The sequence below is a fragment of the Silene latifolia genome, chromosome Y (genome assembly GCF_048544455.1).
Source record: "Silene latifolia isolate original U9 population chromosome Y, ASM4854445v1, whole genome shotgun sequence".
NCBI lineage: Eukaryota > Viridiplantae > Streptophyta > Magnoliopsida > Caryophyllales > Caryophyllaceae > Silene > Silene latifolia.
Genome location: NC_133538.1, coordinates 41,131,163 through 41,144,039, shown reverse-complemented (window position 1 = coordinate 41,144,039; position 12,877 = coordinate 41,131,163). Strand labels below are relative to the sequence as shown.

The 12,877-nt window shown below is 37.7% G+C and overlaps 1 protein-coding gene across 1 annotated transcript; it reads left to right on the top strand.

Moving 5' to 3' along the window:
- The first annotated feature begins 1,662 nt into the window (after window positions 1-1,662).
- Window positions 1,663-4,120, top strand: LOC141627911 (uncharacterized). The gene is made up of 4 exons (XM_074441108.1): window positions 1,663-2,767; window positions 2,956-3,243; window positions 3,360-3,759; window positions 3,844-4,120. Exons 1-4 carry the CDS (start codon window positions 1,663-1,665, stop codon window positions 4,118-4,120), a joined length of 2,070 nt encoding a protein of 689 aa, XP_074297209.1.
- The last annotated feature ends 8,757 nt before the right edge of the window (window positions 4,121-12,877 follow it).

The following is a 12,877-nucleotide window of genomic DNA, read 5'->3' as shown; positions in this document are numbered from 1 at the left end:
AATCTTAAATGGCTGCCTGATATGGTAATGAATGCGGATTATTCTCCATTATTGCCTGTAATAATTGCTAACTATTCCTCCCTTAATTACTGCATTTACTGCGAGATCTTCACACTTAATGCTGCGTATATAACTACTTTATAATACGCGTATATGGTCTAATATCGTCCTGATATTTTGACTGTTGTCCTCCCCATGGCATGGCGCCTATCTTCATGTGTCCTGATAGCCTGACACCCTGACGGCCTGGCAGTCAGGTTTAGATGAAATACTAATCAGGAAGGTCTGCGGATTGCCAGGCCTAACATTTACATAAGTGATGATCGCATTCATTTTTTGAGTCTCTTTAAGAACTCAATTATTCAGTTTGACTGAAAACAAGAATACCTTGTTTATCTGAATAAGAATAAGTTGTGGAGACAATGTTGAACACTATTCAAGTGAATAGGATGAACATTGTATTAGCCCCTAGTCACTTAATAAGGTGACGTCTCAGAGTGACTAGATTGTAAGACGATTGATGGTAGGTTAAGCACCATAAGGTCATAAGGATGACTAGTCGTTTACATAGGCAGACTTTGTGACACTTTGACAGACAGTGACCATTTAGAGAGTCCCTAAGTTCTATTATAGACGCCTGGTCGTGGCAGGGATCTCTAAGATGTTCCTATGAGTTGATTCTTTTGACTGGAGACTATTATCGAAGTCAGTGTAGTTTCTGAGTGACTTTGGTTTTTGTCCTAGGTCGTACCGTGAAAGGAGGGCAAAGGACATCTTCTGAGTCATGATGATCTGTATATGGCAAAGATAGATAGGACATACAGGAATTGTCCACCCACGTTGGGTTTCAAATATCTTAAGGCCACTCGAGGAGTTGTGACAATAAATGCATGGCCACACTCTCAAGTAATCCGTGGGATATTTTTCTGGTCTAGTAGTCACACTCCCGATCGAGAAAACCACTCACGATATATTCATGTGCTAGTGCGATCTGAAAGACACCCTGCATTAAGTAGGAAATTGTTGTTAAAACGGACAAGAGAATCGGTAACACACCCTTGTAGAGTACAAGCAAGATATTGTTGGGATAAGGAGATTATCCACAATTGTGTGTTATAATCATCGGACAACTTGTCTCGGACAAGTGGGAGATTGTTGGAGTTTTTGTCCTCCACAATAGTGCATGAGAATATTATTAAATCTCATTAAGGAATATGTATGGGATATTCATTGGCAATACTAGTCAGCTGATCAACGTATATCGGTAACGGTTGGCCAACTAGGGTGTGATGTTACTGTCGTGAGACGGCGGTGTTCAGCTGATCCCTTTCTATCACACCTAAAGGAACAAACCCCAACACGAAAGCTAATTAATTGTATCAGATACAGTTTAATTAGTCCCTTGATAAATTGACTAAGAGTTAGTTGATTAATTAATTTAGAGAGATATTGAGTTGTGAACACGAGGCACGGAAATTATTATTTAATTATGCGATAATTAAATAATAAATTATTTGAGACGGGAATTAATGATTAAGTAGTTAATTGTTAAATTAGTACTAATTGACTAATGCGATTAGTATTGGTACGTAAAATATATGTGTAGCTGTACACGTATAGCTAGTGAGTAAGAGCTGGAAATATGGGTCTAAGGGGACCAAAATGTTTCAGGTGGTGAAGAAGTTGAAGGCTTTGAAACCTGTCCTAAAGAACATTAATAAAGAATGTTTCTCTGACATAGAATATAGCACTAGTATAGTTAGTGTCTTGCTGGATAGAATCCAGAAGAATCTGATAGACAATCCTGGTCACATTGAGCTTATGCAGCAGGAATATGATACAACTGATGAGTTGAGGGAACTGATTGCAGCAAGAGATAGTTTTCTTATGCAGAAGGCTAAAGTACAATGGTCCTTGGAAGGGGACCTGAATACTACTTATTTCCACCACATTATTAAGAAAAGAGTGATGTTGAATAAGATATTGGAAATTGAGGATAAAGAAGGGGTGCTCTGTAGTGAAGGGGAAACTATTCAAAATGCTTTTCTTACTTATTATCAGGAGCTACTAGGCGAAAAACATGCTACAGATGATGTGAATTTGACTGTAGTAAGAAGGGGGAAGTGTTGCACTAATGCTCATGCTCTTATACTCAATATGCCTGTGACTAAGGAGGAAATTAAGACTTGCCTCTTTAGTCTTCCTAAGGATAAGTCTCCTGGGCCTGATGGCTATACAAGCCAGTTCTTTAGAGATGCGTGGGACATTGTAGGGGAGGAGATTAGTGGGGCAATTTTGAACTTTTTTAAAACTGGAAAATTGCTTGCACAAATTAATTCTACTATAATTACTCTTATGCCTAAGGTGGACAGGCCAAGTAGTGTTAAGCATTTTAGGCCTATAGCCTGTTGTAATGTGATTTACAAGACTATCTATAAACTCATTTGCAACAGGTTAGCTTTGGTCTTACCTGACATAGTGAGTAGGAATCAAGGTGCTTTTGTGAAGGGGAGTATCCTGAAAAATATACTCTTTTGTCAAGATTTAGTAAGATTATGTCATAGGGGCCATGTCTCCCCTAGGTGTATGTTCAAATTAGATCTTCAAAAGGCTTATGACACGATTGAGTGGCAATTCTTAGAGCAAATGTTAGCTGCTCTTCAGTTCCCAGAAAGTTTTATCCAGATGGTGATGTGCTGTGTGACCTCAACAACATTTACTCTAAACTTGAATGGGATCCAATTTGGGTATTTTAATGGCAGGAGAGGTTTGAAACAAGGGGACCCCTTGTCTCCTCTCTTGTTCACTGTCTGTATGGAGTAGTTGACTCATATTTTGGATTATGCTGCTCATCATTGGCAAGCATATCTAAGGGTAGGCCCGGGATTAGTTGCCCCTTCTTCAGATATCATCCTCTATATAGTGGATTGAAGCTGAATCATTTGCTATTTGCAGATGATCTATTAATGTTCTGCAAGGGAGATGTAGGGTCTATTATGCTGATGCTGAGAGCTATGGCAACATTTTCAGCTGCCTCAGGTCTGAAGATAAATGCCAGTAAGTCAGACGTGGTTTTCAATGGGGTTGCAGATGATGTGAAAACTGATATTATTCAAGTTTCTGCTTTTAAAGAAGGATGCTTACCTTTTACTTATCTGGGTGTTCCTATACAGCCTACTAGACTAACCAGATTGGATTGTAGCATTTTGATTGATAAGATCACAGCAAGGGTCAGAAGTATAGGTGCAAGGAAGATGAGTTATGCGGGAGATTAGTTCTTGTTAATGCTGTGTTTAATACTTTGCATAATTATTGGGCTTCTATATTCATTATACCAAAATGTGTGATAAAAAGAATAGAAGCAATTTGCAGGACCTTTTTTTGGGAAGGAGGTGTTGAGTATCAGAGGGCTCCTTTGGTGGCTTGGGACAATGTTTGTTGTAGTAAGAAGGAAGGTGGGTTACGAATAAAACAAGCAGGGGTGTGGAATATTGCTACAGTTGGGAAATTGATCAATTGGATTTACACAAAAGCTGATAGGTTATGGGTCCTTTGGATTGATCATGTCTATCTGAAAGGAAGGGATTGGAATTCATATCAACCTCCAGCTGACTCCAATTGGAATTGGAGGAACATATACAAGGTGAGAGATTGCATGGCAGCTGGTTATCTTAATAATGTTTGGCTGCAGGATCCTAAAGGGTACTCTGTGGCTTCTGGATACCACTGGTTACATGGTAAACACCCACATGTCCCGTGGTATGATGATATTTGGGATGTTTAGGGTGTTCCTAAACATACTTTGATTGGTTGGCTGATAAAGCATGAGGCTTTAAACACTAGGATGAAGATGCAACAGTTTGGTATTTGTAGCGCTGATCAGTGTGTATTGTGTGAGAATGGTCAGGAGACACATGAGCATTTGTTTGATCAGTGTGCTTACAGTAGAAGAGTACTGCAGTATGTTAGTCATTGGTTGCAGGGTACTGGGACTCAGAGAAGTAGTACAGTGCAGACCAGGATTAGACGGGCTGCTAAGCTAGCTTGCTGGTATCTGATTTGGCTGGAGAGGAATCGATGTAGACATGAACTGATGCTAGCACGGCCAGAGAAGATATGAAAGGAAGTTCAGATGATAATCAGACAGAGGATGCAACATTTTATTCAAAAACCAGTTGGTAGAAATGATAAAATATGGCTAGGTCAGATTGGCATTAATGAAAAATCTCACATTTTACCAAAACAACGCTGTACACGTATATTTACGGAGTGTTTTAGACGATATTAATCGGGAAGTATTTAAACATAAATCGATGTTTAAAGTAAAATTTACACGTATTTGTACGACAAATATAAGAACCAAAATGGACCCGTAAATGGATATTGGGCCGTGTAAATGGAGTGTAGTGGATGATTATAAACATAATCATTTCACTTTGCTTGTTTATCTTCCATAAGTCATCTTATGATCATTTGCATGTGATATAATATTGGACAAAATTAAAACAAGTACACTCCCTCACTCCACCTACTCCCACCGGTTTTCTTCCTCACACCGGTTTTTCTCCTCCATATAGACCAACAATTGCTCATTTTACACACTACTTCATTTTTGTGTATTTTGCATGTGAATGAAGTTGTTGGTCTTTTCTTTCTAAAATTAATATAAACATTTTTACTAAGTTGTTAGTAAACAAAACTTGTTACTAAGATTGTTAGTAATATTTACATATTATCAAGGGTAATCTTACTAATATCTAGTTAATATTAGTAAGAATGTTGGGTAAGTTCTTGGGTGCTTTTGAGAGGAGGCTTTCTCTTTGGAAGCTTGTGTTATGGAGGATCTTGCCATTGATAAATAGCTCAAGAACAACCAAGATGGTGATCTTGGTTGTGCCCAAATACTACCATTTTTCAATGTAAGGAATATTATTTTCCTCATCTTTTATATTAATATGCTTTTATATTGCATGCATGTTACATAGATCACATAAACACAAATTATGAGATAATTTGATTTTTAATTAGAGAGTCTAATTAGGATCTATGATCTTTTACAAAGTTTCACGATCCGATCGTGGAAATAAATAACTAAGTAATGATTTTTATTTTTCACCAAAAGAAGTGCGATATAGTATCACAAGTTAACTTTCCCTAACACACATTATTTGATAAGGTGTGGTTGGAAGGAGATATCAAACCTATACGATATGATTTGATCTTTGTCAAGTTTTATTGAGCCACTTGATTTTACAATTGGGGTCTTTCTATTTTGTCTGCTAATTTCTTCTTCCCACTAAGTCAAAGTACCATTTAAACAATCACATTCACTCCGTATTACATACGGAGTGGTAGAGTACCTAATTTGTAAGTTGCCCGAAAGAAAACATATGACCATTTATCCTACATAGTCATGAGAACATAGTGTTTGTGGCTCGTAATGCTATCTTTTTAGAAAAGAGATTTATTTCTAAAAGGCAGAGTGGGAGAAAATGTTGAAGAGCCACAAATGAAGCAGGAAAAATGTTTTCTCCTTGTCAGATTGAATGTTTGTTTCTTCGGAATCTATGAGGCCAGGTTAAATTCATCACCTTTTAGAAAGTGACGAATCCTGTAACTCACAAAGAGGTTGTTTCTTGTTTCAACTCTATGCAATGGCTTGAAGCCATCTTGATCCGAAATGGAATCCAAGTATAATTGTCAGTAAATGACCTGGTAAATTTACATGACTAAGTTAGACCTCTTTAGTGTAATTGACTTGGATAAAACATAAAGATGTTTTCAAAGCTTGATTGGTAACCAAGAGTTTGCACCAGTTGCAATGCTTCGATGAACTCGGATTATACTGGCAATTATTGCATTTTATAATTGTATGATTTGATAGAAGGATAAAAAAAACCATCTTCTTGACTTAGATTCTAGAAGAAGAAGTGTATTTGACACGTCTTGAGGATTTTGTAGATCCTTACAATCATTAGATTGTATCTAACTTAAGAAGAAGTCTTAGGAGAGCATCATGGAGTTGGAATATGTGTTTGATCATGTTATAAAACATTTCTCGAGATGTAGAGGAATTATGTTTATACATGAAGTTTAGTGGGAGTATGGTGGTCTTATGAGTCTTTTATGTTGTTGACAAATTAATCATTTCGAATGATGTAAGACTTAAGAGAATATTAATGCATCTTAAGTATCCAGATTTATAGAGATAAATCAAGGAGGGATATAGGTGTTTTATCAGGAGTCTTATATAGATGAGATTCTTGACTGGTTAAAACAAGTTGAACTCATTAAAATTGATTCCGATTATTTCTGCTGCTGGATCACTTTAATACGCTATGATGTATTATTGTCATGACAATTCATATGCTTTGAGTATTACGAGTTGTTATTAATCGAAGTTAAGTGAAGGTCACTTAATAGCCAGATCGGTTATCCTTTTGTACATGAGAAGAACTAAGGATGTGAAATCAAGTTTTTTAATGTAATTTATTTGTTTTGTGTAAGGAGTTACACAAAAGGTAGTTGAAGTTTGTGTAAACATTTACATAAATACCATTTTATTTAAAAAACACATAGGGATTGTACGTAATCCTGTATTGGCTATGAGGAGTTGATCTGCTGGAAGAGTTTCAGGCAGTTATACATTGCGGATTTTAAAACGGAAATTGAGCACATTGTAACATTTGATGTTGGAAAAAGGAACTAGCTTGGATTCGGCTGTAATGTAGTGACTAGAAGTAGTTCCTGCAGCAGCATATTCTATCCTAACACACTGTGATGACAGTGGGAGCTATTTTTGAGGTAAGGGTCTCTTAACCTAGAGTTAAGTCTAGATATATACTCCATTTTTTTTACCTCTAATATAAGCCATGTCGAACAAAGGGAAATAACAATTTGTTGGTTTAATCAGATGAGGTGTCATTGTTTTTAAACCAAGGCCTTTTGAAAGGTTAAACATGATGGTTATGTCATTTCAATGTGGTTGAAACATGGTAATTGAATTGTTGTAGGTTATATGATGTGTAATAATCTCATAGTGTATCAATTTTACATATATGATAATCGCATTTATCGTTTGAGTTTTTCTAAACTATTATATATTCAGTAGTTACTGGATATTATTTACTACTTTGTTTTATCCGAATAGGTTGTACTAACAACGTTGAACCCTATCAAAGTGAACTGCATTAACATTGTATTTTGGTTTCTAGTTACTTAATGAGGTGACATCTCGGAGAGACTAGATTGTGAGTCGATTGATGGTGAAGCCATTTTCTAGCTCATGGTGATCTGTGGCTGAACAAAGAAAATAGGGTATTAGGAATTGTCCACCCACGTCTGGGTTTATACATCTCAGGGCCACTCGAGGAGTAGTGACTGAAAATGCGTGGCCACGCTCGGAGTAGATCTATGGTAGATTCTGCGGTTAGTCAGTTACTCTCCTGATCGAGGAAAACACTCACGATATGATCGTGTGCAAGTACGACCCGAACGACTTCTTCCATTGAGTGGGAGATATTTTGGACAAGAGAATCGGTAGTGCACATTTATGTCAGGCAAGTGGGAGATTGTTGGAGTAGGTGTCCTCCACAATAGTGCGTTTACTTAATAAATATCTTATTAGAAATGCACTTGGGATATATTTTATATTTGTCAGCTGGTTAATGTAAATCGGTAACGGTTAGCTGACTAGAGTTTGACATTACTGTCGTATGACGGCGGTAATCAGCTGATCCCTTTAGGTCACACATATAGGAAGGACCTCAAATAGATAAGCTAATAATGTATTTGATACATATTAATTAGTTCTTGTATATATATAGACTAATGGTAGTCAAGTGTGTTTTATATAATGTGGAATTTATATTTATTTTTAATTATATGATAATTAAGTAATAAATATAATATCTTATTTGGATAAGATAGTATTTAGTAGTTAAAAGTTAATTGACAAAATTTGGATTATCTATTAATAATGCATTAATAATAATATGTTACGTATTTATATTGTGAAGCGGAGGTAATTAGCTAATATAAGTTACAAAGAGTTGTAATATTAGCTAAGTGGGTCTTGTAAGACAAATTGTATATTAGTACAATTGTTAAATTGACTTAATAGTTAAGTGTATGCTATTTTATTAGATATGATATGATATCATATTAATATTAATATTTAATTATATAAGATAATTAAATATAAGATTTATAAGCATTTGTGGGACAAATGTCGGAAGTCGGGATAGACCCGTAAAAGGCCCAAGTGGACCATCTTTTCCCACTTACACACTCATATGAGTGTACAAGTGGCATCTCCCACTATGAAATGTATATCTCATTTCTTTACATTTGATTTACTATAAATACCCAACAATTCCACACGATTAAGGGTTGGAAAATTTGAAGAAAAATTTGGTCTATTTTGGTCTAAGATTTTCGGTTTCTTTAGAGCCTTTGATGGACCATTTTTCCTTCAAATTTCCTTCATATCTTCATCATAAAACACTCATAAATTAATACAATAAATATTATTAAGGTAATAATAGTTACTAAGATGATATATACATACTACTTTTTATATTATCTAGTTAATAATATAATTAGTATTTTGGGTAAATTCTTGGGTGCATCCAAAAGAGGTACTCTATTTTGAGTACTAGGAGGAGGATCATCCAAAGCTTGTAGAAGTTCCATAAGACAACTATTGTAGTTGTTCTTATAGCCAAATACCCAATGTATGGAATTTTCATCTTAATCTTTGCATATTAAATTAATTTATTTGCATGCATGTAACTATATCCTTAAGACACTAAATTAATGTAATTTGCTAACTAATTGGAGGAGTCTAATTAGGGATATAGCACCAACAGGTGTGACATTTGATGTGAACATTGAGGTGATGGAGAAAGAGTTAATGAAGAGAAGTGAAGCCCCTATTTATGATTTCTATGAAGAAAGCAATGATGACGAATCTATGGAAGAACATGACGAGGGAAAGATGGAATCAAATGATGAACGGAGTTGTGAGGATTCCTCACTTGAGGAACCCATCCTTGAGAAGTTTGAAGATTACTTAAATGAAGATAAAGAAGAAGAATGTCTCTTCCTTATTGACCATGAGGACGTTCTCACACCCATTATGGAACCCATGATAGTTGGAGATGACATTATAGACCTTCTGATGAAAGTTAAATTGTCATATAAGAATTTCTTGGTGGAGAAGCTCAAGGATAAAACGAAGATGGAGCCTATTTGTGAAAACATGGCACCCACAATCCCAACTCCCAAGCCACCCCCATCACCAATGCTCTAAGGATTAAACTTCTATCCTTGAAGGATTGATTAGTCCAAGTACTTTCGTTATCAACTTTGAAAGAAATAGGAGCAAACAGAAACCCTCCTATGCCAAGAATCTCAAGTTTGCTAATTGCAAGAGTCGGGAAGGCCATCGTGACAAGGCAAAGAAGAAGAAGGGGTAGAGGAGTTTAAAGAGAAGTCCTTCATGAATTGGCACTACTCTATTTCGAAATGGTTCAAAACCTACTCATACTTACTTGAGGACCATTCACAAGCTTTTGATCGCCTATTGAGAGCATTGAGCACCATGGATAATGAAATTTGTCTTTCAACTTAGTTTGGTGGAGTCCTATCTTAAACCATCATTTGTAATATAATTTTCTAAACATTACATTGCATTGCATGTTAGTGGTAGTTGCATTTTAGATTCGTAATGTTACATATATCCTTTAGTCCTTACATGAGAGTTGTGAGCGAGAGTTCTTGTCTACTTTTTAAGCCATTTTTCAGGAAAGAGCAAGATGATAAGATGGGATCACAAAGAGACCAAGGGAAAGGCTTAATTTGAGCCTTATTTTCGACAAGAGCAGAGGCACGACGTCCGACCTACAAGGAGGGACGCGCGAACCGTAGCTGGATGAAAACAAAGAGAAAGTATCCTGATTCAAAGGAGGTGCGACCTGATCCTAGGATGCTCATCCCATACCGAGGGACGCCCGAGCTGACTTTAGGACGCGCGGGTCTCATGGGATTATTATGGGTCTGAACTTCAGCCCGCTCGAACCCACCCCAGCCCGCACGTACCAAGCCAGCTTCTTTTTTAAATCCCCCTCCCCCCTATCCATATTCCCTTATCTTAACATTAACACAACCACAACCACATCTCATCATCCCTTTCCACAATCTCCACACAAAACCCCATCACAAAAATATCAATCCAAGGTATTTGATCAAGTTCCTACCAACCACATCAATCAGAATGTTTACAAGGAACAAAAGCAAGGGGACCGACAAGTTGGGATCCAAACACCGGAAGGTCACTACCTCAACTGCCTCACGACAGGCAAGGGCCCAAGAAGACGTGGTACTACTGGGTGTTGAACAACTTGAGCATTATCAGGAGGTGCAATTCGTCGAAAATACACACCGTCAACGATTTGAGGAATTACTAGGTAAGGGTTATGAACCTACCCAATTCATTGATTTTGATGTGTTGCATATACTTGGTATAAGGCAACAAACAGAGTTATTTTTCCATGGCTTGGGTCTTGAGAGGATGTTTTATACTCGTGAAGACACCTACCTAAGCCTCACGTTAGAATTTCTATGTAGCCTCTGTGTTGTTACCAATCGAAGACGAGAAGTCGGTATGGAATTCCGCCTTTGTAATATGTCTCATAGGATGACCTTAGAATGCTTTGCGGATATTTTTAGTCTTGAGGTACCAAAGAGCGATACCGACAAACCCTCCGGCCTTAATATTGCCAAGCTTTAGAGGGCCATTTCCGAAAGAGAATTTAGTTCTTTCAAACAATGCTACACTTTGTCTATTCAACACCCCGTGATTCGAATTAGCGAACAATTCATAGCCGGGACAATTCTTGGAAGGGTAGAGCAAGACAAATGCACCCTCCTTGACTTGACCTTTCTTGAGTCTAACTTGAATGCGCAAGGAACAAGACCCTTAAACTTCAATACGCCTATTGAGATGCTTACAAGGTTTAATAATTTTGCAAAAGGGATTTCTCAAATCAAAACCTTTGTGATGGGAGGGCTAATAACAATTTTGGCCCACAAACTTTTCCGCGGATTCAACTATGATGGAAGGAATGCGAAACTTTGGGGAAATACTTTAATTGATGAACATGCCATCTTTCACTACCACCGGTGATGTGGTTATAATGCGGCTGGGAGTGTAGAATGGTACACTAGGAGATGCTCACCACTTGTGCTCATGGAGTGGAATATACCACCCACCGAACCCTATTTGAGCCGATATTCACAAAGGCCAAGTTACCTTCTACCTATTGATATTTATGACCACCCACCACCGTGAGAAAGAAGTGACCCACCGACCTCCTCAAATGCCGGAATGGGGTGATGAGCCATACCAACAACCATCTTAGGTTCCCATACCACCCTATCCCACCACACATGTAGAATTTACCCCCAAGGTCCAAGTGCCCCATCCATGGGTGAATTGATGACACTCATGCAACGTGTTGACCTTGGAGTGCACGATGGACGAGTTGACAATTACTTGGCCCAATACCCTGTAATACTACGGTTTTTGTGTTGTTAATGATGCGGATATCAATGCCTTAGACGTTGTCGTACTCGAATTGGGAGAGTCTAAGGGCCTCAAGGATGTTTCGAATCCAAGCACCACAACTTTGACAAATAAAACATGGTTAGGCACCAACAAGGGGCGGAAAATTTGCATGATCACGACTCAAGAACCCGAGGAACTTCCCTAGACCGAAACAAACAACAAGGGAGGTGCAATGGACCGTGGAGGCCGTGTACTAGGTTCATGGAACCACCTAGTTTTCCTACATTCTAGTTTTTATGCATTGTCTAGTTTTCTACCAAGTCTAGCCTAGTTCTTTGTAAAGTCGTACCTAGTTTTTATTCCTTAGTCAAAGCTAAAAACTAGGCACCTAGGAACTCATGTAAACAATAAAGACTAGACTTGGAGGCCAAAGAGAATTTCGCTATATAAGGGCCGGTTCTCTCATTTGTAAAGCATGAAGTTTTGAGAAAAAAATCCACTTGTGTGAAAAACTTGTCTTGTAATTTTGTGTGGCTTACACGAGTAAGAGGGCTACCAAAGGCTCGACGAGTTTTGAACCTTGCCTCAAACAAAGGACGCGATCCCGAGTTTGAGTTAGATTACGCGTATCGAGTAATTCACCCATTGGTCGATCTATATCGAGCAAATAACCTTTCCTTTCAGTTATTCTCACTACAAGTATTTGGATTGATCGGATTGCACCTAGTGCATTCGGATCCTTCGTTTATTTGTTAGCTTAAATTAAGACTTATGCTTGCGATACGCATCAATTGTGGTATCAGAGCTACGGCTCTTGATTTCCTCTATTCGAGACGGTCAGAGGGTCTTGATTTGTTATAAAAAAAAGAAAAAAAAAAAGAGGAAGAAACCGTGACAAAAAAATTTACGATGAATTTTGATGTTCCCAACTTCCTTCAAAACCATAAAGAGGCACTACAAAACCTTTCAGAGTTTAGTTCATGTGGGTAATCACGTCGGGGTGAATGAAGTATGGAAGAATTCAAGGTGAGTGAGTTGCCTGAATTCGTGGGAGGCATAAACCCCGAAGATTACCTCGAATGGGAACGAAAAATCGAACGTATGTTTGATTTCAAAGGTCTTGATGACGAGAAAAGCTGCAAGTATGATATTCTAAAGCTTAGTCGAGGAGCCTCGTTGCGGTATGAAGGTCTAAAAGCAAGGCGTATGCGAGCTGGAAAGGAGAAAATAACCTCTTGGGAATCTCTCAAGAGCAAACAACGCAAGAGATATGTTCCAGCAACTTATAGGCTTACGACTTATCGTAAG

Excerpts from the sequence above, each read along its gene's own strand:
- LOC141627911 (XM_074441108.1), top strand. The coding sequence starts at position 1,663 with ATGTTTCAGGTGGTGAAGAAGTTGAAGGCTTTGAAACCTGTCCTAAAG. Across the intron at positions 2,768-2,955 it reads GTATTTTAATGGCAGGAGAG|ATGATCTATTAATGTTCTGC; the intron begins GTTTGAAACAAG and ends TGCTATTTGCAG. Across the intron at positions 3,244-3,359 it reads AGCAAGGGTCAGAAGTATAG|AAGCAATTTGCAGGACCTTT; the intron begins GTGCAAGGAAGA and ends TAAAAAGAATAG.